Raw genomic sequence first — 26322 nt, forward strand, 5'->3', positions numbered from 1 at the left:
TTTATCTAGTCAGCTCAGGCTGCTATAACAAAACTATCACAGACTGGGTGGCTTAACAAAAATTTATCTCTCACAGTTCTAGAGGCTGGGAAGTCCAAGATCAAGGTACCATCCAATTTGGTTCCTGGTGAGGGCCCTCTTCCTGGTTTGCAGACGGCCATCTTCTTATTGTATTCTCCCATGATGGAGCAAGAGCTCTTATGTCTCTTCTTATAAAGGCACTAGTCCCATTCATGAGTACTCCATGCTCATGAATCCCAAAGGCCTCACCTCCAATACCATCACATTAAGGATTGTGGCTTCAACATAGGAATTTGGGGGGGACACAGGCATTCAGCCCATAACATTGGGTTAGTTATGAGGATAGCTCCTAGGGTCACACAGCTTTGTTAAATAAAATCTCCAGCACCCATCAGAATCAGTGAACAGCAAAGAAGAATTGTAGTCTTTTGGATGTTTTTTAAATAATGTGGATAACCAACCATGTAACACAATCACGATATTAGCATTATTCTAGTTCTTTGGCTTGTGCCTCAAAATTCTGAATATAATCTGAAAGAAGTCATGATAGTCAACTATCATTTTTCATTCTTTCATTAAAAAAAAAAACAACTCAGAAAGTTCCCATGACAGATGTCTTAAGAAAGTTGTAGAACTGGTAAAGAATTAAATTTATATTTTGAAGAATCCTATTGCTTGCTTTGCAATTAGGCACAATAACTGCTGAGAAATTTATCTTGTCTATTATTAGTAGTATTAGGGCTTTTTTTTTAAGTTTCTTTGCTATTTTGGGAATCATTTTTAGTTACCTATAAGGCTGTTTCCTCTGATAGAAGTGAGATAAAAGGCCGGTATCCTGTATGTGCTTGCTTTGAAGATTTGTTATTCAAGGAACAGTTAACAAGATGGTAACAGTCTGAAAGGTAGAAGCCAGTTTGACATTTATTTTTTTTTCTCTTTTGCTTTAAAATATTTTGAACAAATTCAATAAAATTTTATGCAAGATTTATTTCTGTGGGCTTTAATAAAAATTTATCTAGAGGCGGGGCACCTGGGTGGCTAAGTCGGTTGAGCGTCCGACTCTTGGTTTTGGCTCAGGTCATGATCTCAGGGTCATGAGATTGGGCCCTGTGTCAGGCTTTTCCACACTCAGCAGGGAGTCTGCTTGAGATTCTCTCTCTAAAATAAATAGATAAATCTTAAAAAAATTTATCCAGATTATATATCCAGATGATAAAATACTAATAATACTATATTAGTATTTTATTAAATATACCTACTAGAAAATTCCAAAACGCATATAATGTGAGCAGTTCAAATTCCTACCCATCTTCCTGAGCAGATTTCATTACATCTGATATTTCTTTTTTTTTTAAGATTTTATTTACGTATTTGCAAGAGAGAGCCCACAAGTGGGGGAGTATGGTGGGGAGGGACAGAGGGAGAATGAGAAGCAGACTCCTGCTGAGCAGGGAGCCTGACGTGGGGCTGGATCCCAGGACCCCAAGATCACAACCTGAGCCGAAGGCAGACGCTTAACCAACTGAGCCACCCAGGCGCCCCTGCATCCAATACTTCTATAATACATGTCTTAGCATCCTCTGCTATAGCAAGTAGGGGAGTTACATTGTGAGATTTAGGTTCACTTTAGGGCTTTCAAGACAGCATTGCCAAGACATTTATTCCTCTCTGTTTATCAGTGTTACCTCTCTTCATTTTCACCCTTAAGTTTCCTCTTTTTCTAAGTATCCCCAGCAAGAATGTCTCCAGAACATTAAGATTCTTGAGGTCATGGAAAATGTATACAGAAGTATTTGTTGTAAGAGGAATTTAACATTGGGAAAGGATTACAGAATACTAACAGGTGTAATGGGAGCACTCAGAAGTGATTAACTCCGGGTCAAGGTCTAAGGAAGGTTTCACAGCAAAACTTTGAATGGGTCTTGAAAGTACAATGTGTGTTCAGGAAATAATTAATAGCTATCATGTTTCTGTTAAGTAGGCTCCACACCCAGCGTGGAGCCCAGTGCAGCGGGGCTTGAACTCAGGACCCTGAGATCAAGACCTGAGCTGAGATCAAGAGTCAGACCCTTAACTGACTGAGCCACCCAGGTGCCCTGATAGCTATCATTTGTTGAGCAGTTACTGTATGCCAGGAATTGTCTTAAACGGTTTTTTTTTTTTTTACATCATTTCATATTTAATCCTTACAACAACCTTATAGAATGAATATCTGTGTCTTTTATGGCAGAGAGTACCAAGACCCGTATCAGTTATACTTAACCTCTTTGTGCCTCTTTCCTCATCTGCAAAATGAGGATAATGACAGTATTTATACCTCATGGGTTGTTACAAGAATGAGATGAGTTAATATTGGTGAAGTGAGTAGAGTTAGGCCTGGTTCATAGTAAGTGCTTGGTAAGTGTTATCTATAATATTGTGATCATTCTATAGATAAGGAAGCAGGCTTAGAAGGATTAAGTAATTTGACTGAGGTTACACGGCCAAGAACCAAGTCTGGTGGTATCTGAACTCTGTAACTCCAATATTCTAGCTCTTAACCACTGATAGATGCAAATTATTTGATGTTCTTGGAATGTAGCATATAAGCAAGGCAGATGGCAGGAAGCAAGCTAGAATCAGAGGGTGAAAGATCTTATATATCACGTTAAGGAGTATGGACTTTATCTTGTCTCTGGACACCATGAAATATTTACTTGTTTACTTTTATCATTTAAACCAAAAACTATTCGAGTAGCAAATTTATTGACCATATTTTGTGTATGCCCTATAAAAGCACACGTATGTGTACATATGACATTTTTAAAAAGCTTTAAAACTTCATGATTGGCTTATCCCAGCTTTTTTCCATTAATTTTTGTTGGCCATGTGTTTGTTTTGCCATTTTGTTAGCATTGACTAACACCACAAACAGTAGTAAGGGTCAAATGTTTAAGATACGTTTGTGGAGGAAAAAACTTAATATTGAGTAAATTATATCTACTAATGTAACTTATTTCTGCAAACTAGTGTGTGGGGGTATTATTCAATTTTTATATAAGATCTTGGTTCAGTTCTTGGAAGTCTGTTGTTCCTTGGGAGTATGTTTTGATAACCACTTTGGTAGATTATGGAACACCAAAAACCACCAAAGGTTTTAACTGGTTTGTGATTTGATCATATCTAAGTTTTAGAAATATCACTTTGGCAATGGTACTGGAAGGGAGTTGATATTAGAGGCAGGTGGGCCATAGAGGAGGCTGTATTATGGTAGTTCTAGGAGAAGAATGATAAGTACATAAGTTGAGGTTGTTGTAATAGGGATAGAAATAAAGAGACAGACATTCAGGAAGTTAAATTGGTGAGGATGTGTACTGACACTTATATACATATAATATTTAAAGAAGTTATGACAGTAACATCATAATAATTCTTGGACACTTACCTTGTACAGGAGACATATTATATATTATTTCATTTGATCCTTCTAATAACTCTACTGGTGTGTGTTATTCCCTTGTTATGGAGTAAGGCTTGGATTTGTTAAGAGTATAAGGCCCACCACCAAGTAAGTTGCAGAAGATTTGAATCCAGGTGTCCAGCCCCAAAGCCTGCACTCTTTGTTTGTATCCTGTACCCTGATGCCTCCCATATAAATACTATGATCTCTACCTATGTTTTATAACATGCCTTTTTAAAAAAAGATTTTATTTATTTGAGATAGAGAGAGTGAGAGAGAGCAAGAGAGAGAGCACGAGTGGGGGGAGGGGCAGAGGGAAGAGGGAGAAACAAGCTCCCTGCTGATCAGGGAACCTGACATGAGGCTCCATCCCAGGACCTGGGATCATGACCTGAGCTGAAGGCAGACACTTAACCAACTGAGGCTCCCCTAAACATTCCTTTTCTTTGGTTTGTTTCATTGACGCTGAGTTAAAGGTGATTTATTCTCTTCACCTAGGAATAGCTTTCTTACATTCAGAGAATCTTCTTATCTCTTCCCTCACTCCAAAAAAAGAAATTCAAAAAACATTTTCATTAAAGAAGCCAAATATAAAAGGAGCACATTTTCTCTCCAGAATCTTTCTTTGCATTCTTAATCTAATAATAGCAATCAGTAAGCAGCACATTGAATTATAGCACATAGGCCCAGAAACTGGCTTTAATAAAAAACCAAAGGCTGTTTGTTATTAAAATATCTGGATGTATTTTATTCTTCTCTAACAGCAGTTGCCTATTGTGATATTTTATGCTTTGTGTATTTTTCCAGGGACATACTTTGTTCTGTGTTGATATGTAAAAGCCTTATGTTTCTGAACTGTTTCAGTGCCTGAAATTCAGTTAGCAGTAGACAATTCTCTTTAGATTTTTGTGTCCTAATATCCTTTCTCTAAACTCTTTGCCTTGCATTGAAGTGGACTCCAGTGGCTATAGACAGACTTTCCAAATTTTTTGACCACACCTCACCATAATAAATACATGTACAGTCCATCTCTCTCTCTCTCTCTCACACACACACACACACACACACACACACACACACACCTCTGAAACAAACATTCTGAAGCAATACTTAACCCTTTCCTTCATGCAGTGTATTCTGATTTATACTATTGTTCACTATTCTATTTCATTAAAAACATTTTAAGACTTCCTCTTCCAGTTAGGATGTAGAAGAACTTGAAAAACATTTGTTCCCATAGTAACAAGAAAATCCTGGACAAAATAAAAATCATGTATTTCTCTGAGGCTAGTGAATAGTAGTGGATGCAAGGAAATTTTGATGAACTGAATTCCAGAGTGAATTCCTTTCTAAGTGAACAAAGAGCCATAACAACTTTCATACCTGAGGACAAGCATATAGTCTGGATACAGGTAGCCCTGCATAGATGGTGAGGCTTCCCAGAGAAAAGGGAAAATCTGCCAAGTCTTTGTTCACAGTATGGACTGTTGGAATTGGAGTGTGGTGCTTGCTTCGGCAGCACACATACTAAAATTGGAATTGGAGTGCGGATTGGAATCTGGAAGAATCCCAAATGCAAAAACAAACTACTTGGCCCAATAATTATCTGCTGTTCCAGTTTTTACTAAGACAGCATCATTGCAGGGGGTATGGGAGGCACAAAGAAGTTTTATAGTCCCACATATTTGTGCAGTGATACCCTGCCAGGGTTGAATCCAGGGTTGAACCAAAAATAATTGAAACCGTAGCCATCTTTTTTCCATCTCAAATATTGACAATATTTAAAAGGTAGCAGCAGCTCAGGAGGTTAGAGGTTGGGCTGATCCCAGGTGAATTCCCTGTAATAAGACCTGCTACCCAGCCTCAGCTCAACTTGACTCTAGGAGGAATCTGAATGATCAGCCCCTCAATCTAATTACCAGAGAGAGGAATGTTTATAATCTCAGAAATATATAAAGCAAAACAAACACAAAGTATATCTTTTCCTCTACTGTTCTTTTATAGGCAGTGCCAAGAATATGATTAAAAATTACAAGGCACTAGGGGTGCCTGGCTGGCTCAGTGGGAAGAGCATGAGACTCTTGATCTCGGGGTTATGAGTTTGACTCCACAGTGGGGGTAGAGATTACTTAAATACATACATACATACATAAATTAAAATTACAAGGCACTAGAAGAAATAGAAAATTTGAACCATAATGGAGAGAAAAAAAGAGTCAATAAAGGAAAACCTAAAGATGACACAATTGTTGGCATTAGCCAACAAGGACTTTAAGATTATTATGAATATATTCAGGGAAAAATATGTAATGGGTGAAGAGATGGAATATTTCAGAAGAGGAATGGAAATGTTAGAAGAACCAGATAGAAAATTTGAAGCTGAAAAGTACAATATCTGAAATAATTATTAGATGGACTTAAAATCAGATTGGACTTTGCTCTGTAGAATGTTTAGTGAACTTGAAAACAGGTCAAAAAAATAAATGAACAGAGCACAAGTAACCTGTGGAATAATATTAAATCATCTAACATATGTGTAATTAGAGTCACAAAAGGAGAAGAGAAAGAATGGGGCTTGAACTCATAATCCTGAGATCAAGAGCTGGATGCTCTACCGACTGAGCTGGCCAGGTGCCCCAGGATATAACTTCATACAATAAAATGCACCCATTTTAAGTGTATGGTCAATTAGTTTTGATAAACGTATACACCTTTGTAACTACCATCCCGATCAAGATTATAATATTTTCATCACCCCAAAAAGTTCCCTTATACTCTTTTGTTTTTATTTTTATTTTTTTATTTTTTAAATTTATTTATTTATTTATTTATTTATTTATTTATTTATTGACAGAGAGAGAGACAGCAAGAGAGGGAACACAAGCAGGGGGAGTGGGAGAGGGAGAAGCAGGCTTCCCGCTGAGCAGGGAGCCCGATGTGGGGCTCGATCCCAGGACCCTGGGATCAAGACCTGAGCCGAAGGCAGACTCTTAATGACTGAGCCACCCAGGCGCCCCTACTCTTTTGTTTTTAGTTCTCACCCTCCTGGCCCTAGACAGGGCTTTCTGTAATGCTTTCTTTCATTATAGATTAATTTTGGCTCTTCTTGAATTTCATATAAATGGAATCATACTGTATGTACTTTTTTGTTTCTGCATGTTTTTGGGAGATGTCCACGTCGTTGTGCATATTGTTGGTTTTGCTCCTTTTTATTGCTGAGGAATATCCTATTGTATGAATATATTACATTTTGTTTATGTATTCGCTTCTCGATTGCCTTTTGGTTGTTTCTAGTTTGGGCTATTCTGAATAAAGAGGCTGTGAATATATTCATGTAGAAGTATGTGTGTAAACATAACATTTTTCCTCCACGTGAAATACCTACAAGTGAAATTACAACTTCATATGGCAATCATATGTTTAATTTTATAGGAAACTGCCAAACTGTTTTCCAAAGTGGTTGTACCATATTACAGTAGTAGTGTTTGAAAGTTCCAGGTACTCTGACACTTAGTATACATTTTTTACATTATAACCATTCTAGTGGGTCTGTAGTGGTATTTGGGGTTTTAATTTGCATGTCTTTAATGACTAATGATAGTGTACCTCTTTTCAGCTGCTTTATTGTACTTACTGGCTACTCATAAAATCTTTTGTAAAATGTCTATTCACATCTGATGCATATTTTCATTCTGTTGTTAGCCTTATCATTCATTTGTAATAGTTCCTTATATGTTATGGATTTAAGTGCTTGTTAAATATATGTATTTTGAATATTCTCTCCCTGTCTGTGGCTTGCTGTTTCATTTTTAAAACATCTTTAGAAGAGCACAAGATCTGGGGCGCCTGGGTGGCTCAGTCGTTAAGTGTCTGCCTTCGCTCAGGTTGTGATCCCAGGGTCCTGGGATCAAGCCCTGCATCGGGCTCCTTGCTCTGCGGAAAGTCTGCTTCTCCCTCTCCCACTCCCCCTGCTTATGTTCCTGCTCTCGCTATCTCTCTCTCTGTCAAATAAATAAATAAAATATTTTTTAAAAAAAAGAGCACAAGATCTTAATTTTGATGAAGTCCAGTTTATCGATTTCTTGCCTCTAGGGGTTAGTGCTTTTTGTATCCTAAGAAATCTTTTCCTTCCCTAAAGATTTTTTTTTGTCTATTTTTTTCTTCTAGGAGGTTTATAGTTTTATCTGTTAGGTTTAGGCTTATGATATATTTCAGGTTAACTTTTGTAAATGGTGTGGGTAAAAGTCAAGGTTAATTTTTTTCCCTGTAGATATCCATTTGTTCCAAAGCCATCTATTGAAAAGATTTTTTTTTTTCCCCAGCTTTGTGGAAATCAATTGACTATATAAGTGTGGGTCTATTTCTAGACTCTGTACTGTTCTATTGATCCATTTGTTTCTGCTTTCACTAATCCACATTGTCTTGATTACTGTAGCTTTATAGTGTCTTGAAATCAGTAGTATATGTTCTTCAACTTTCTTATTTTTGAAAAAGTTTTAGGCTATTCCAGGTCCTTTGCATTTCCATATAAATTTGAGAATCAGCTTGTCAATTTCTGCAACAAAGCCTGCCGTGATTTTGATTAGGTCTGTGTTGAATCTACAGATCAATTTTGAGAGAATTTGATGTCTTAACAAAATTGAGTCTTCTAATTCATTAATGTGATGGATCTCTTTATTTATTTAGTAGTTCTTTAATTTTTTTTAGCAATATCTTGTATTTTCAGTGTACAAATTTTGTATCCCTAAGTACTTCATGATTTTTATGCAACTTTTTATGTTATTTTACATTTCATTTTCCAATTGTTTATTCCCCATATGTATAAGTACAAATTATCTCTTATATATTGACCATGTATCCTGAGACCTTGCTAAATTCCCTGATGAATTTTAGTAGCTTGTTATTGTAGATTTCTTTGGACTTTCTCCGTATACAATCATATTGTTTTACTTTCCTTTTTTTTTTCATGCCATAAGTTTATTTACAAACATATTGAGTATGTTGAATTCAAGAGTTTGATTCATTTTTTCAAAGAGATTGCACCTCTTAAATGTTCCTTTTCACATCTGTTTAATGGATTAATTAAAACATCCTTATTTCTTAAGCAGCTGGTGTCTTACTATAAAAAAAAAAGGTGCAGCAAATCCAGATCCAAAGTACACAGTTGTCATCATTAGTAACTGCCACTTGTTTTCCACTGAAAATGACAAATTCTTCCCTAGGCCCTCCTCATAGTGGCTCCTACAGACCACATAGGTTGTGAACCTCTGGACGCTCTGTCCCAACGTAGCGCTGTTGGAAGTTCTGCAAAAGGCGCAGGGACCCAAGATGTTAGAAGTGGCAGCACCACACCAAGTCCTCCTCTTCACGACCTTGTTCCCCAGCGTGTCAGAGCTGAAAGGGCACTTGTCCAATCTAAATAAAATAAAATGTTGAATAAAAGCAGTGAAAGAAGACAGCCTTGCCTTTTTCCCAGTCTTAAGGGAAAAGTGTTAAATCTTTTACCACATAGTATGATATTGCAGTAGTTTTTTCATAGTTGCCATTTATCAGATTGTGGAAATTCAATTTCTGATTTGCTAGAGGGTTTTTTTCCCCAATTATGAGTAAGTGTGAAATTTTTTCAAATGCTTTTTTGCATCTACTAAGATAATTGCAAGAAAGCTTTTTTTCTTTATCTCATAAATAAAATGATTTTTAATTTTAAAGCAACTTTGCATTCTCTTATAAACTCTACTTAGGGGCGCCTGGGTGGCTCAGATGTTTGGGCGTCTGCCTTCGGCTCAGGTCGTGATCCCAGGGTCCTGGGATCGTGTCCCGTATCGGGCTCCCTGCTGGGCAGGGAGTCTGCTTCTCCCTCTCCCTCTGCTGCTCCCCCTGCTTGTACTCTTTCACTCTCTTTCTCAAATAAATAAATAAAATCTTAAAAAAAAAAAATAAACTCTACTTAGTCATAACTTAGTATCTTTTATATCTGTGAGGTTTATTTGCTAATGTTTTTAAAGGACTTTCACATTTATGTTATGAGTTCTATTCTATATTTTTCTTTTCTTGTAGTGTCTTTGGTTTTCCAACAGGGTAATGTTGGTCTTATAAAATCAGTTAGAAAATGTTTCCTCTTCTATTTTCTGTAAGAGTTTGTGTAAGATTCATATTATTTCTTTGCATGTTTAATAAAATTAACAAGTGAAGCTGCGTGGACCTGGAGGTTTTTTTTAATGCAAAGGCTTTTAATTAAAATTTTAATTTTAGGGGCACCTGGGTGGCTCAGCTGGTTAAGCAGCTGCCTTCGGCTCAGGTCATGATCCCAGGGTCCTGGGATCGAGCCCCACATCGGGCTCCCTGCTCAGCGGGGAGCCTGCTTTTCCCTCTCCCTCTGCCTGCCACTCCCCCTGCTTGTGCTCTCTCTCTGTCAAATGAATAAATAAAATCTTTAAAAAATAAATAAATAAAATAAAAATTTAATTTTAAAAATAAATATATAGATACTCAGAATTCTTGTATCTTCTTGTGTCTGTTTTGGCAATTTGTATCTTTCAAGGAATTTGTCCATGTCATTTAAGTTGTCAAATTTACTACAATAAATTTATTCATAATCATCCTTTATATCCTTTAATGTAAGATCTGTGCTGATGACCCCTTTTTCATTCCTCATACTGCTAATTTGTGCTTTTTCTTTTTTTATTTGTTCCATCCACCTAGATGTCTATCAATTTATTGATGTTTCAAATAACTTTTTATGTTTCATTGATTTCTCTGTTGTTCAGTGGTTGCTATTTCATGAATATTTACATCTTATTATTTTCTTCTACTTGCTTTGAGTTTATATTTTTTCCTTCTTAAGAAACAACCTTAAATCATTGGGGTTTTTTTCAGATATTAAGTGGAATAATGACATTCAATTTCACTATAGGATTTATTTATTTATTTATTTATTTTTTTTTTTTTAAGATTTTATTTATTTATTTGATAGAGAGAGATACAGCGAGAAAGGGAACACAAGCAGGGGGAGTGGGAGAGGGAGAAGCAGGCTTCCCGCAGAGCAGGGAGCCTGATGTGGGACTCGATCCCAGGACCCTGGGATCATGACCTGAGCCGAAGGCAGACGCTTAACGACTGAGCCACCCAGGCGCCCCTCACTATAGGATTTAGAAGGATGTAATTTTGAAGAGGATGGTATGTTTTGTGCAGGACTGGCAGTAAGATAATTTTTTTTTTTTTAAGATTTTATTCATTTATTTGACAGAGAGAGACACAGCGAGAGAGTGAACACAAGCAGGGGGAGTGGGAGAGGGAGAAGCAGGCTTCCCGTGGAGCAGGGAGCCCGATGCGGGGCTCGATCCGAGACCTTGGGGTCATGACCTGAGCCGAAGGCAGACGCTTAACGACTGAGCCACCCAGGTGCCCCAGTAAGATAATTTAAACAGATGTCAACCTAGAGCATTTCATCTGGGGAATAATTTAAAATAATAACTTGCGAAACGTAATGGGATAAAACGTGTTTTGATTTAAAACACCAAGATAGAGTGTTTCCAAACTTTTTTCTTTTATAACGTAAGCATTTATTTCCAAATATTTTGGCATTTTCCAGATATCTTTTGATTATTTATTTTTAATTAAGTTCCATTGTGAGTTAGAGAATCATTCTCAGGATGACTTCAATCATTTAAAATTCAGTAATTTTGTTTTATGGCCCAACATATGGTTTACTGGTAAATATCCTATGTATACTTGAATATATATTCTATTGTTGTTGGGTGTAGTGTTCTAAAATGTCACTTTGGTCAAGTTAATTAATGGTGGTTTCAAGTCTTTATCTATTTCCTGATTTTCTGTCAATGTGGCTATTACTCATGAAGAGCGATGAAATCCTCAGTAAAATTACAGATTTGTCCATTTGTCCTTTTGGTTCTGACATTTTTTGCTTCTTATATTTTGAAACTCTGTAATTAGGTACATGAACATTTAGGATTGTTCAATCTTCTTGATGAATTGACTCCATTTTTGCTTGAAATGTCTTTTCTCTTTATGTCTGCTAATATTTCTTGGCTAGAAGTCTGCTTTGTCTGATATCAATACAGTCAATCCAGGGTTCTTATGATAATGCTTACTTTAGTGTTTGAACCTCTTTATTTTAACAGATATGTCTCTTTAGATTCAAAGTGCAGGGGCACCTGGGTGGCTCAGTCGTTAAGCATCTGCCTTCAGCTCAGGTCATGATCCCAGGGTCCTGGGATCGAGCTCTGCATCAGGCTCCCCGCTCAGCAGGAAGCCTGCTTCTCCCTCTCCCACTCCCCATGCTTGTGTTCTCTCTCTCGCTGTGTCTCTCTCTGTCAAATAAATAAATAAAATCTTTAAAAATAAATAAATAAATTCAAAGTGCAGTTTAAAGAAGTGCAGAGTTAGGTCTTGCTTTTTTTAAATCAAGTATGATCATCTTTGCCTTTTATTTAGAGTTTAGCTCATTTACATTTAACGTAATTATTAGTATGTTCAGATTTAAGTGTACAATCTTGCTATTCATATTCTGTTTCTGTTTGGTTTTTTGGTGGTGGTGGTTGTTCTTGTGATTCTTCCTTCTGTCCCCCAACCCCAGCTTTTTCTGCACTAAGTATTTTTTAGAATTCCATTCTTTTAGTTTTAGAGTTCACAATGTACAACTTTAGAGTTTTAGTTTTAGAGTTCACAATGTACAACTTTAATCTTTCCCCTTCAAATAATGTACTACGTGGGGCTCCTGGCTGCCTCAGTCAGAGGAGCATACGATCTTGATCTTAGGGTTATGAGTTTGAGCCCCATATTGGGTGTAGAGATTACTTAAAAATAAAATCTTAAAAAAAAAACAAATAATGTACTAATTTATATATAAAGTAAGAAATTTAGGGTACTGTATTTCCATTTTTATTTCCCTTCTTTGTGCTCTTCTTACATTTTACTCCCCCATTACTATAAATTCCACAATATAGGGTAAACAGGGCCAGCTTCATGGTCAGATGATCAATGTAGCTGTACGGGGTCCTGCATTCAAAAGGTCCCTGTGGGGTTTTATGCTCTGTGGTAGCCATCTTGAAATTCTGTTGTGGGGTTTTTAAGAAGATTTTTATTTTTATAAAAGATTTTATTTATTTGAGAGAGAGGGAAAGAGAGCATGGGAACATGAACAGGGGAGGGGCAGAGGGAGAGGGAGAAGCAGACTCCCCTTTGAGCAGGGAGCCCAACAATGCAGGGCTTGATCACAGGACACAGGACTCTGAGATCATGGCCCGAGCTGAAGACAGATGCCTAACTAATTGAGCCATAAAATCTGAGCTAAAGATTTTATTTTTTATTTTTAAGTAATCTCTACACTCACTGTGGGACTTGAACCCACAACCCCAAGATAAAGAGTTGCATGCTATACCGACTGAACCAGCCAGCCGCCCTTGAATTTGTGTTTTGTATGTGAAGTCTGATGGGACAATACAGTGTGTACCAGGGGTTGGAGCCTCAATTCACTCGGGGCCCTGCCTCCTGCCACCTCCTGAGGATGAGTTCTCAGCTGCCCAATCTCCAGCTAGCCCTGCATGGCCCTTCTCTACCTGCAGACCACTGTCACTCTGCTCTCGGCAAAAGCCTGGTGTGAGAGGGTTGAGGTTGGGCGTGTACGTTCATGGTGTCTTGAAACAGGGCATGACAGTGGCTGTCCCACTCCACACTGGTAGCACCATGCTATATCTGGCGAGCAGCCAAGTGGAGGCCTTGGTTTTACAGAGGCAAGCCTATCACCCACCCTGATCCAGATTATCAAGTGTGTTCTGGGCAGAGGTTTATAGATCCTTGGTGGTTACCTGTCTGGCATGAGTTGAGGAGGCATGCCTATGGGATGTGGAGATACCTGGCTGTACTTCCCTAGACCCTGCCTCAGCCAGAGCATGACACGTTGGTTTGGTGGCTGGCAGGAGGGGATTCTAGCAGCCATTAGGCCCAAGCAAGTATGTACATGCCCCACATCACAGTGCTGGGCTCCCAGGTTCCTGTGAGAATCTGTGCTCATTCCACAAGTATCCCTAGACCTGACAGCATTCTCTTGGCTCTTTCCAGGCCTGAGGGAACCCTCTCTTTCTCCTTCCAACCTTCTGAATCTGGCTGTGTATCTCTTTCAGCCAGCTTGAAGCACCCTTCAAGGCAAGCCAAAAATAGGAATTGTTTATTTCCAGTGATTCTGCATATAGGTTAAATGCTCTGATATGTGCGTTTAAAATGGCATTGCATACATATAGATGAATGGTACATTCATGCTAATAATTTAAATTTTTAATTTTTTTTTACTTAAAACATTAAATAATAAAATAAAGAACACTATGACAAATTCAAAGAGATTGCAGAAAAAAGGAAAAAAAGCTTGGTATCTTCCTTTAAAGCACTTTCCCTGCACATTTTCAGTTTGCACTGGGGGCCATAAATTATGTCACTGGCCCTGCATGCAGGTCTGCTGCTGACAAATTCTCACAGCTTTTTTCAATTGAAAATGTGTTTATTTCAACCCTCATTTTGAAGGCTATGTCTAGAATTCTAGATTCACAGTCCTGTCCACCTCCCCCGCCAGCACTTCAAATATTTTCCATTGTTTCCTGCTTACCTTCTTTTCTCTGTACGTGATATGTATTTTGTTGTTGTTGTTCTGGCCATTTATGAATTTTCTCTTTATCACTGATTCTCAGCAGCTTGATTATGGTTTGCCTTGATAAGGCTTTCCTTGTGTTTATCCTGTTTGAGATTTATTGAGCTTCCTAGATCTACAGGTTTAGAGTTTTCATCAGATTTAGAAAAATTTCAGCCATTGTTTTTTGAAATATTTGTTCTCTGTCTTCCTACCCCCTTCACTTCCGGAATTCCCATTGTATGTAAGGTAAACTGCTTGATACTGTTTTAGGGAGAATCTGGTTTTTGTTTTTGTTTTAGCTTTAGCTTTTCTTCTCTCTGTGCTTCAGTTTTGTTTTTGACAGTTTCTATTGCTCCTTATTTCACTTCATTGACCATTTCTTCGGCAGTAAGAAATTGAATCTGCTGTTCATCCCATCAGTGACTTTATTTCAGACAGGGCGTTTGTAAGTTCCAGAGATTCTGTTTGCTTTCATTTTTGTATCTTCATTTCTCTACTGATTATGTTTGTGTTTTCCTTTAAGCTTATGAATGTATTTAAAATATCCAACCTGAGGTCTTTATCTGCCAACTCTATCATATCTATCATTTTTGGTTCTGTTTCTGTTCCTATTGACTGATTTTTCTCCTGATTTCTCTCACTTTTAGGCTTCTTCACATGTTTTGTAATTTTGAGTGGATGTTGCACATTGTGAACATTACATTGCTGCGTGTCTAGATTTTGTTGTCTTCATGTAAAAATTTCTGAGTTTTATTTTGGTGGGTACTTCAATTCCTTATGAATCAACGTGATCCTTTTAAGGCTTTTTTTATTTTATTTTATTTATTTATTTATTTTTTTTAAAGATTTTATTTATTTATTTGACAGAGAAAGACATAGCGAGAGAGGGAACACAAGCAGGAGGAGTAGGAGAGGGAGAAGCAGGCTTCCCCGTGGAGCAGGGAGCCCGATGTGGGGCTCGATCCCAGGACCCTGGGATCACGACCTGAGCCGAAGGCAGACGCTTAACGACTGAGCCACCCAGGCGCCCCTTAAGGCTTTTTTTAAAAAAATGTTATTTATTTGAGTGAGAGAGAGAGAGCTAGCGAGCACGAGTGGGGGAGGGGGAGGGCGTGGCAGAGGGAAAGGGAGAAACAGACTCCCCACTGAGCAGAGAGCCCAAGGTGGGGCTCAATCCCTGGACCCTAAGATCATGACCTGAGCCAAAGGTGGGCGCCTAACTGACTGAGCCGCCTGCTTTCAAGGCTTTTTTAAAGCTTTAGGGTAGCTCGAAAGTAGTCTTTATTCTAGGGCTAGTTTAGTCCTACTGACTAGCCATGACGTCCTAACGTCTCTACTGGATTGCCTGGGTGTTCAACAAGTCTGCTCCTCTATGGATCATTGGAAGTTGAACATTTCCCAGCCCTTTGTGAACTCTGGGTATTAGTCAGCTTACAGGTCCCCTGTAGTTGTTCTTTCCCCGGTAATTTGTTTCCAGCCTTGTGCAGTGTTACCCTGTGCGTTAGCAGCTTAGTATTCAAACCAAGACTCAAGGGGATCCTATGTAGATTTCTGGAGCTTTTTCTGTGTTGCTCCCTCCTATCTGATACGGGGCCCTGAAAATTCCATCTTTCCTCGTCCCTTCAAACTCTGACCCCTTTATCTGTACCTCAGCAAGGTTATCATGTTCTGTGCTGTTTTCTGGAAAGAGCCTCCAGGGTGAAAACTGGGCCAACATAGTGCCTGCCTCATTTGTTTTTCTTCATTCAGAGATTACAGTCCTATGTTTGTTATCCAATATCGAAAGCATTTATTTTATTTCATATATAAGTCCGGTTTTATAGTTATGTTGGGAAGGCAAGTCTACCTCAGTGACTCTATCGTGGCCAGTGGAGAGAGTCTTCCTTGTCCCTTTCATCAATTTTCTTTCTAATTGAGGTAAAATTCACATAAAAATATTAATCATTTAAAAGCATACCCTTGGGGCGCCTGGGTGGCTCAGTTGGTTCAGTGTCAGACTTGGTTTCAGCTCAGGTCTTGATCTCAAGGGTTGTGAGATTGAACCCCACCCCGCAACCACCAACCCCACACTCCCTAACCCTCCCCACCTCACTGCCTGTTGGGCTCCGTGCTCAGCGGGGAGTCTGCCTGAAGAGTCTCTCCTTCTGCCCCTACCCCTCATTCTCATGCACACGCCCTCTCCCTCTCTCTAAAATCAGTCAATCATTAAAAGCATACCCTTTCATCAGTTTTTAAATCAACTTTTAGAATGTTCCAAATTCCTCCTATTTTGTCAGATATTTATGTTTGATCAAATAAAGTATTTTAAAGGATTTGGAGTGAGAAGCTTTCCCATGTAAGGCTTGAGTTACTAAAACAGAGCATCATTATTCTCTTTTCCAGAGAATTTCACTTACCCAAATGGACTCAAATTGTTTTCTTTTAATATGCTAAAAACACAGAATCCTATATGTGGTAAGTTATAGTATACATTACATTTTAAGCTGATAAACTACAGTTGATGTGTTTCTTGGATGAAAGTAAATACTCGAAAAAACAGAAAATAAAAACAAGGGGACTTGATGAAGGATCACCTCTTTGGGAACAAAGAACAGGAAAAAAAAGTTTGATTAGTACCCTTTATTCCAAGCATGCTGTTTTATTATACTTACAAAATCATGCTTGATTTTTCATATTTGTACGTCTTTTGTTCTGTTGCTCTTTCTTCTGTTGAGATGTCCATTGTGGTTAGCGAGTGCTCACCCTCCTCTTTAAGTTGTGAGTCCTGCCTGCCTTAGTCATCTTTAAAGGGAGGGAAGTCTGACTCATTTTGTGGTATTAAGAGAAAAAAGAATTCTAAAAACTGTTGAAGTTGTCACATTTTCTCAGTCTGTGTTTTTGTTAGGACTGTTGCAGCAAACTTGAGGAAGCAATCTCTAGGGACAAATGTGTGAGTTGGCTTCAGGGAGTTTTCCAAAAGATGAAGCTGTGGAGAGATCTAGGACTTGAAAGCTGGGCCAGCACTTAGGGCTTAGAATGTTCCTGGTAGTGGTGGTCAACGCAAGAAACTGGGGAGGTGGCCAGTGGGACATATAGGATCTCACAGAGAATGAGAGCCATGGGGAGCAGGTCCTGAGGAGGAAGGTGGCTCAGAATTTAATTAGGTTCAAGTCAGACATGAGATGCCTCCTGCTTTGGTGAGTGATTCTTATTTTTTGGAGGGGACAAAATCAGAACTTGTGTATTAGAATAGACAAGCCACATTATAAAGAGTTTAATCTGTCAAAAATTGGAACTGTGAAATCAGATATAAAGATAAATTCTCTGTACTGTCTAGGTAGACATCCGTCTAGTTAGAATGCGTTAAAACTTTTTTGTTTCTGAAATCGTTTGTCCATTTTTTTGAAAGCTGTGGCGAATTAATATGTACATTTAGGAGCAAGTAGCATTTCTGTTTATAATGCCCGCTTCTGTTAGGAGTGTCTTATGTTGGGGGCCTGGGTGGCTCAGTTGGTTAAGCGACTGCCTTCGGCTCAGGTCATGATCCTGCAGTCCCGGGATCGAGTCCCACATCAGGCTCCCTGCTCAGCAGGGAGTCTGCTTCTCCCTCTGACCCTCCCCCCCTCTCATGCTCTGTCTCTATGTCATTCTCTCTCTCAAATAAATAAATAAAATCTTTAAAAAAAAAAAAGGAGTGTCTTATGTTGCTGTGCTAGCCCATTGCCACAGAAACACCATCAATACACATCATTCATATTTGTGTGTGAAGTCCATAATTAGCATTTGTTGCTAGTAATTTTGAAGTTAAATTTCTTTAGCCCTAAAAAAAAATTTCTTTAACCTTAGCAAATTTCATCTTTCTTCCCACTTTGACCCATTCATACTTTACATTCATTCATACATTACATACATTCGCATAGTAACAAAGAAAAAGTAAAGAAAGCATTAACAAAGACTGCTGAAAACCTCTACTAGGCTCCTAGGAGAGAGAAAAATACAGTTGACCCTTGAACGACACATGTTTGAATTGTACGGGTTCACTTCTAGGTGGATATTTTGCGTTAAGTAGTGTACAGCACTGTAAATATATTTTCTCTTCCTTGGGATTTTTCTTTTTTTTTTTTTTAAGATTTTATTTATTTATTTGACAGAGAGAGACACAGCGAGAGAGGGAACACAAGCAGGGGGAGTGGGAGAGGGAGAAGCAGGCTTCCCGCTGAGCAGGGAGCCCAATGCGGGGCTGGATCCCAGGACCCTGGGATCATGACCTGAGCCGAAGGCAGATGCCTAATGACTGAGCCACCCAGGCGCCCCTCTTCCTTGGTATTTTTCTGAATATTTTCTCTGGTTTATTGTAAGAATACAGTATATTAAAAAAAAGAATACAGCATATAATACATAGGTGTTAATCAGCTGTTAATGTTATCGGTAAGGCTTCTTCCTGCCATCTGTAGGCTGTTGGTAACTAAATTTTGGTGGAGTCAAAAGTTACAGGCAGATTTTCAACTGTGCGGGAGGTCAGCATCCTTCACCCTGGCCTTGTTCAAGGGTCTTGTCTATAGTGAGGAAAACATGAGTCTCAAGGACACCCTAAAATCCTTAGGAATCCTCTGTGAACAGTAGAAGCGGCAAAAGGATTTTCAGTTTAATAAATGAGCGGCCACTGACTGGCCCTTCACATTGTATGCATTAGTCTTTCATGGAGAGTTCTGGGCCTGGGTGCCAGACGGCGCGGGCGGGTCACTCAAAGCAAGGAAGCTGTGGTGGTGGTGGCGGCAGCCAAAAAAAAAAAAAAATTCTGCAACAACAGCTTTAGTATTTTGGGGCTTTGGGTTTTTTGTTGTTTTTTTTTTTCCACCCACATTAACTTTCTTAAGGTTATTTAGAATGATTTTTTTTTCATTAGATCCTCATCCAAGTTTATTTGCAGGCAAAGCTGATTTTCCTACAAACTTGTACGAATGGTTGAAAGGAAAGTTGATGGAAGCCCTGATTAACAATTGTCCTGCCTAGAATACATTTTGTGTGTGAATTGTGTATCAGTTTTGGTCAGCTGCCCTGACAGAGCCGGGCCAAGATATTTTCCTGCCTGTTAATCAAGGCCCCACAGACAAAGCTCAAGGAAGGATGACCCCTGCCTCAGGAAGTTTTGAATCAGTTGTTATTTATAACCAGTATACAGGAGAACTTGAGATCGGGTCTTTACTCAGTGATAAGAAAAGTTCTATGCCAATTTTTACATTTGAGGAAACATTTATGGGCCTCAATGAGTGAAGCCTGTATGTGAAAGGAAGCACTGTGACAGAGCCTGTAAGTATTTTTGCCGATTTGGGTCAAGGGTGTGGTGGCAGCCATGTGCAAAGTTCAGTCGGTGACGAAATAGGTTATGATATTTTAAAGCACCTGATAGTTAATGGCACATTGGCTTTTCATTAGCACCGTGCATATAGAATCCTGGGCTGCTAATAGTAAAGTTGAAATCAGGGTATGTTGAAATAAGGGCTAGTATTATCTCCCCACGTAGGAGAGAAGGAGGAAATTAGGTGTTGATGTGTTTCCAGACTAACTGGCTCTTCTCTGGATGTATACATAAACTTTTTACTTAGTTGAGATGTATTTCTGTAAATGTATGCTTTTTATAATACTCTGTTGGTCCTTGTTTCATTAAGAGAAGTTTTCATAACGAATTGATTTTATAAAATAACATTGTATACTACTATGTGTAATCTCTTATAAAACCTCATTCTACCTAACTTTAGGAAATTAAATACAGCAGAACATTAAAGCTGACAATTTGAGAAATATCACAAGTAATATTTCCTCTGTGTTCTATCACCACCCTAGGAATGCGTTTATGGAGTTGAATTACTTAGTGGATGACAGGTGCATTTTTACATAGGCAATGTAAATGAATTATTTAGGGATAGATAGGCAGTGTTGTAGTGGACTTTAAATTAGGAAATTATAAAACTGTGCTAACATATGATTGTCTCTTTTTAATAGGAATATTCAAGATAAAGTTGCAGCCATTTTCAACAAGGATCAATGATCAAAATTTTTCTTTTTAAAAAGAGCTTTCCAAGTTAAAGATGAAAGGGAAATGCTGGAATTGTTTGGATTCTAACTGACAGGATAAAGAATACAGTATTTCACAGTTACTTAAAATGGAGCCTCAGTAACATTCAGACTTTGTCATGCACCCAACTGGGAACATGGATGCCGGTTTTTCTCGTTCTGCTGTTCAGACACTGTCAAGAAGCCACTGCAGAAACATCAAACAAAAAATTTCTCAGTGGGAAGGAAGAACTAATGGTATATCTAATCCAGAGAAGTGGCATCCAAGGGACTTTGGAGTGAGATATAATAACTGTCATCAAGAGATTCTTCTTAAGAAAAATCCCGTTGCTGAGGGGAAGAGCAAAAAGTTGGATATAACCAACTCTCGCAATGTTGGTCTAGATATTAATGAAGATGCGAAAAGCCACGATCAGACTGAGGATGAAAGTGGGAAACGTGGATGTGAGGATACACACCTCTTTAGAAATGAATCAGAATCCAATTGGGTATGTTCTCGGGTCAAACAGATCGAAAGCTGGAAAGAAGTTGTTTTGGACCCAGAGACTTCCTTACCTCCAGGAAATTTCTATACCTCACAGATCCTGTGGAAGAAAATAGAAGCACTCCCCCCGGATAAAGTCTTAAATTTGGCTTTAGAACATTGTGACTCTTCAGAAAAAGAACTGAATTTCAGAGTTCTGGATAGTTCATATGGAATAACCAAGAGCTTAGAAAATATTTACTCTGAACCCGAGGGACAAGAATGTGGACCTTCTATAAATCCTTTGCCCAAACCTCGCAGGACATTCAGATATTTATCTGAATCCGGTGTTATGCCATGTAAAGAAAGAAACTGTGACAGAAAATACTGTGAAAATAATTCTTGCGCAGAGTCTTGTTTGGCCTCTTCTCAGGAACCTGAACCAAAGAAATATGGCAGAAAAATCAGAGGGAGATCTAAAAGGTGTGTTTTTATTTGCTCTGTAATGATTTCTAAGTATTGTCCTTACAAAACTACTGAGCTTTTTTCTTTTCAAAGCCATTTTCATTTCCCTGCATGGGTTACAGGCCTAGTCTGATTTTACAGATGTTGATTAACCCAAGGGAAAAGTACCTACAAAAGGAAATAATATCTAAGACAATTTGCGGACATAAGAACATCAGAAAAACTTGCATTTTGTATCTGTAAGAATATGTAGAGAAGTAAGTACATTCTTCTGCTTCATTTAGGACATGCTGGTCTTGGCTTCACTTTCCTTTAGAGAGTGAATTTAATAAAGTTACGCAATAAGGAACATGAATGTAATTGGCCAAAAGCCTCCAATTTTCTCATGGTGTATATAAGGTACCAGCCTAGTTTATTATTCTTAGGTATCTGATAAAACACCTTTGTAATTCTGCGTACAAGTCCTTTACTTATTGATTTCTCTCTATCATACCAATTTAAAGAAGACTAAGTTTTAAAACATATAACTTTAAAATCTATCTCCTTTCTTAAGGAAATCCTTTGAATTTGAGGATATTCAGCACTTTCGAAATCGGAGCTCACCAAAGATTCATGAAGAACTTGGAAGAAATTCTGGCTCAGCACTTTATTACACACAGTCGGAGGACAATATCTATGAGGATATCATATGTATGTGTCCACAAACTTTGCAATTAAATTTAATGAGTATGTATTTGGTGGGGCCCTTAACTGTAGGTTGGTATTTTCTTTTATAATCAAGCATATCTTGCTGTAGCTATTTCTTTTAAATATGGAAACTTTTGTCATATAAATTCTTTTATTCTTGAACAGTTTTTATAGCCAGTTTAGTGGACTGCTCAGTTCAGAAGTCAATGTTTATAGTATAGTATTTTGAGAATTCTTTTAGCTTGGTTGGACGCCTGAGTGGTTTTCAAGCTTAGAGGGCCAAGCAATATAGGTTAGGAAGCTGAACATAGTTATTTATTTCTTTTCCTAGCTGTAGTCCCTTTGTTTCCATTTAACTATGTTTCTCTAAACTTTGTTTTCCCATTATTTTTCAAGATCCCGCCAAAGAGAATCCATATGAAGATATTCCGGTGCAGCCTTTGCCCATGTGGAGATCCCCTTCGGCATGGAAGCTACCACCCCCGAAAAGTGCTTTCAGAGCACCAAAGGTATAACCAAAGAATCAGTATAAGAAAACATTATATGTAATTAATGTAAGAAAACATAAGAATCTTGTTTATGATCCCCACAAAAAGGTTAAAATGGTTTAACTAGGGCCAAGATTAAGAGGCACTGAAAATGGGTTTTGTTGGTAATGGTGGTTTTTGTGTTCTTTGTGGGGTTTTGTGGGGGCAGCACACAGCTTTTTGTTTTCTTTGGTTTTCGGGTTTCTGTTTGTTCACTTACTAGCACTTCAAAAAATGAGAATGTGAACACCTTTAGACAAGCCATGAGCTTTTCATTTCACTGTAGTTACCACAGCTCCCTATTAGTCCCACGACAGTCTGTGGCCTAAATTACCTGTCTCATCCCCGAAAGCATTCGTCACCCCCGCAAGCGAAGGCTGCCTTGAGTTAATGAGGACTCTGAGCTCTTGTTTTCTGGAAACGTGATGACATCGTAGTAGAACACTGGATTAGAAACCTGAGAAACGACTTTACAAATGGGGAAAAAGAAATTCTGGTATCCTCAATTGAGGTGACTTGAAAGACAAGATACATCTTTTTCTAAGATAACTTGACCTTGAGACCATCGGCATTCCCTAGACGATCTTACCTTTACCAGTACATCTTCTCCTGTTTTAGCTTCCTCCCAAGCCTCAGTTCCTCCACCGGAAGACTATGGAACTGAAGAGCTCCCAAGCTTATTTACGATCAAAGCTCACAAAGGATACCACTTTGCCTGTCACTTTAACTGAATGGAAGCTTTTCCGAGCTGGAGAAGTTGCATACAGGAAAAGAAAAAATCTTCCCAGGGTAAGGACTCTAGTACTTTCATTCTTTGACTCTTACTTCATTTCCATAAATGAGAATAAATACACTTTAGACTGAAATGAATAATAGGTTAGAACTGATCTACTGGAATGAGAAGATTTGGAAAGCAGCCTTAAGATTTAGGTTTTTGCTCATGCAAGAAAAATGCATGAGTGGCTTTTGCCAGGGCTTCTTTATGGATTTGGAGAATTGATTTTAGATGGAAGCTTTCACTTCGGTTACCTTAGTTCTCATTAAAATCAGCTGCCTGTTTCAAGGAAGCACTAGAATCTCATGTAAGAGGACATTCTATTAAGCTGGCTTCAGTGTTATTTTCTTTTTTTAAAGATTTTTATTTATTTATTTGAGAGAGAGAGAGAAAGAGCACAAGCCGGGGGAGAGGGGCAGAGAGAGAGGGAGAAGCAGACTCCCCACTGAGCAGGGAGCCCGATGTGGGGCTCGATCCCAGGACCCTGGGATCATGACCTGAGCCAAAGGCAGTCGTTTAACCGACTGAGCCACCCAGGCACCCCAGTGCTGTTATTTTCACTCACTTATTTAATTGCCAAAGTGAACAGTTTTGTGCCTGAATTTACAGATTTTCAGTAATAACAAAGTATATGCCTTTAATTTGGGGCAAAAATTTCCATTTGGGGGAAGAAAAAAGAAATTTGACTCTTACTTGGGAATAGAAATTATCAGCAATTACATTAAATAAATGATTTTTCTCTCAAGGGAGAAAAGGCAGTAAATCTAAATCATCTCACACAGAGCTTTTAGAACCAAAATGAAGAAATTGGGATTATTTGTAAACAGATATATGTTTTCAAGGAGAGATACTTAAGAAATTGCATGAAAATATTTTTAAATTCTTTGTTACTTTGTTCTATAATTTAGAATGTTTTCAGGATAACTCTGCAGAAATGAAAAAAAAATCAGATCATTCAAATAGTATTCCTTTCCTTAATCCCATCTGAATTAGCTGCATGTTATTCATTTGGCACACAGTGTTTGTACCTGATTTTAACATTAAACAAAAGTCCAGCTGTTTTTTGGTTTAGTAACTGCTGATCGGTTCCATGGGAAATATTCTGTTCCACAATACTTTAATTCTTCTGATCTATTTCCTGCCGCTCCCTCTTTAATATGTGAAGAGTTAAAGACACACGGCTTTAAAAAAGCACTAAACACATCTCTCTCAGTGAAAAAAAAAAAAAGGCAAACCTCTTTAGCTGTTTACTCTCCTGCGTATGGTGAGGAATATGTAAGAATCCAATGTTTAAAGAATTGCTAGGCTTTCTACAGTAGTTCTGTCCTCTCATATATCATGCTGGCACAGCGAAGCAGCCTCCCACATGGCCCAGAGACAACAGATCGTGTTCACAGGGGTGAGAGTACAAACACATAAGGGATTGCATTTAAGACGTGGTTCTTGGAATGACATTAACAAACATTTGGGAATAATGGATTGTAGATTTTAGTGAGACTCACGGAAATTTGCAGTGCTTTTAATTTCATGCCTCCGTGTTTTAGGTACTGTGGATCCCCCAAGTACTCGAAGCTTTTTCTCTTTCTAACTCTAGGTGATAGGATCCAACTTTTCCTTTTCTAGTTATTTCCTCAGAGGTCTTTTGAGAAGTGAGGTGGGAAAATATGGCGATGAACTCTTGATGATCAGGCAGGAATAAGCTGTTAGCGACCCTCCTTGGATTAAATCCTATTAGGATGTTCTATTTGCAATGCAAAATTTTGACTTTTGAGTATCTTCAGCAATAACATTCCATGAGGAAAGCAGTTTTCATTTACTTCCCCTTTGATGGCTACAGCTATCCCAGGAAGGAAAACTGGTTTCATAGTTTAAAAATCACTGATCTAGTCCATATGCCTGTTCCCCACCCTTCCTTTCTTTCCCTACTGTGAAAGCCTGTGTGGGATTGTTTGCTAGAGTAGATTTCCTAATGTCTCACATTGTTCGTGTCAGCTGTGCATAGCAATATGGTTTCTATCATTTTGTAGGAAGAATATTCTATAATATTTCCTACTGTACCCTCCAGTATTTACTGGAAGGTAAGTGTAAGCTCCTCTTCCTAACTCATAAGCAAAATTTCAATTTTATTACTTTATCTCATATTTCTAGAGCAGATAGTTCCCTTTCCTTTATAATATTTGAGTCTCCTATTGAGTATAATTTTCAAATGCTTATTAATAATTATACTATTTTTAGGGGTGCCTGGGTGGCACGGTCAGTTAAGCATCCGACTCTTTGTTTCAGTTCAGGTCATGATCTCAGGGTCATGAGATCGAGCCCCATGTCAGGCTCCATGCTCAGCGTGACATCTGCTTAAGATTCTCTCTCCCTCTCCCTCTACCCCCGCTCGAGCGCGTGCTCTCTCTAAAATAGATAAATCTTAAAAAAAAATAATTACACTATTTGTGGTCAGTATATCTCTAAAATACATGTTTACTCTCATATATCTTTCCTATAGCCCCTAACAATATCTTTTTATGTTGGATTCTCTTGTTTTTTTTTTTAATTATGGTAATATTTAAGAACATTGGTAATTTTTCACTTGAATGGCAGCTACAAAATTTTCAAAAGAATAAACTCATCCAGAAATGTGGGAATAATCTGCATATTGGAAGCACATGTTTCTCACATGTTATTTTTCTTTCTCTGGACTGATTCACTGCCTATGGATTGCCAGGATTGCTAGAGAAACAAGGACAAAAGAGAAAACAGGAACATTTTTCTCAAGCAACTTGTTGGTTCTTAATGTTCCTAACAGTTGTAATTCTGGGCATTAAATATGTTAATTCAGGATTAATGATTAAGGAAAAGCTTGGAATTTTAAGAAAAAAGAGAAATATACATGGAAAACTAATGAATTCCTCCTTTTATTTTTTTTTTTTTTAAGTTTATTTACTTAAGCAATCTCTACACCCACGGTGGGGCTCAAACGCATGCTCCACCGACTGAGCCAGCCGGACGCCCCAAATTCCTCCTTTTAAAAGTGACTGTTCATCAGCTTAATTTTTTTCCTCTCTTTTTAAAAGATTTTTTATTTCAGTTTTGTTGACACATAAACCTACTCTGTGTGCGTGTGTGTCTGTCTGTCTCTTTCACACATACCTCCCAGCAGCAAAAAAAAAAAAAAATTCTGAGTAATGCTTACTAAATGGAGCCTGGTTTTTATACTAAAGCGTATTTGAGAGCCTCCTATTTTTATGACGTTTCTAA

At 38.2% G+C, this 26322-nt stretch overlaps 1 protein-coding gene across 3 annotated transcripts in view; it reads left to right on the forward strand.

Moving 5' to 3' along the window:
- The window catches only part of DENND2C (DENN domain containing 2C), a 79775-nt gene that overhangs the window by 22919 nt on the left and 30534 nt on the right, over positions 1-26322 (forward strand). For all 3 annotated transcript variants that reach the window (XM_036088501.2, XM_036088502.2, XM_078072572.1), the window contains exons 2-5: positions 20085-21102; positions 21638-21774; positions 22168-22280; positions 22917-23087. In XM_036088501.2, the coding sequence (XP_035944394.1) occupies positions 20276-21102; positions 21638-21774; positions 22168-22280; positions 22917-23087 (1248 nt within the window). In that variant the 5' untranslated portion in view covers positions 20085-20275. The remainder of the gene's footprint in view (positions 1-20084; positions 21103-21637; positions 21775-22167; positions 22281-22916; positions 23088-26322) is intronic.

This window comes from Halichoerus grypus, chromosome 5 (genome assembly GCF_964656455.1).
Source record: "Halichoerus grypus chromosome 5, mHalGry1.hap1.1, whole genome shotgun sequence".
Classification (NCBI taxonomy): Eukaryota; Metazoa; Chordata; class Mammalia; order Carnivora; family Phocidae; genus Halichoerus; species Halichoerus grypus.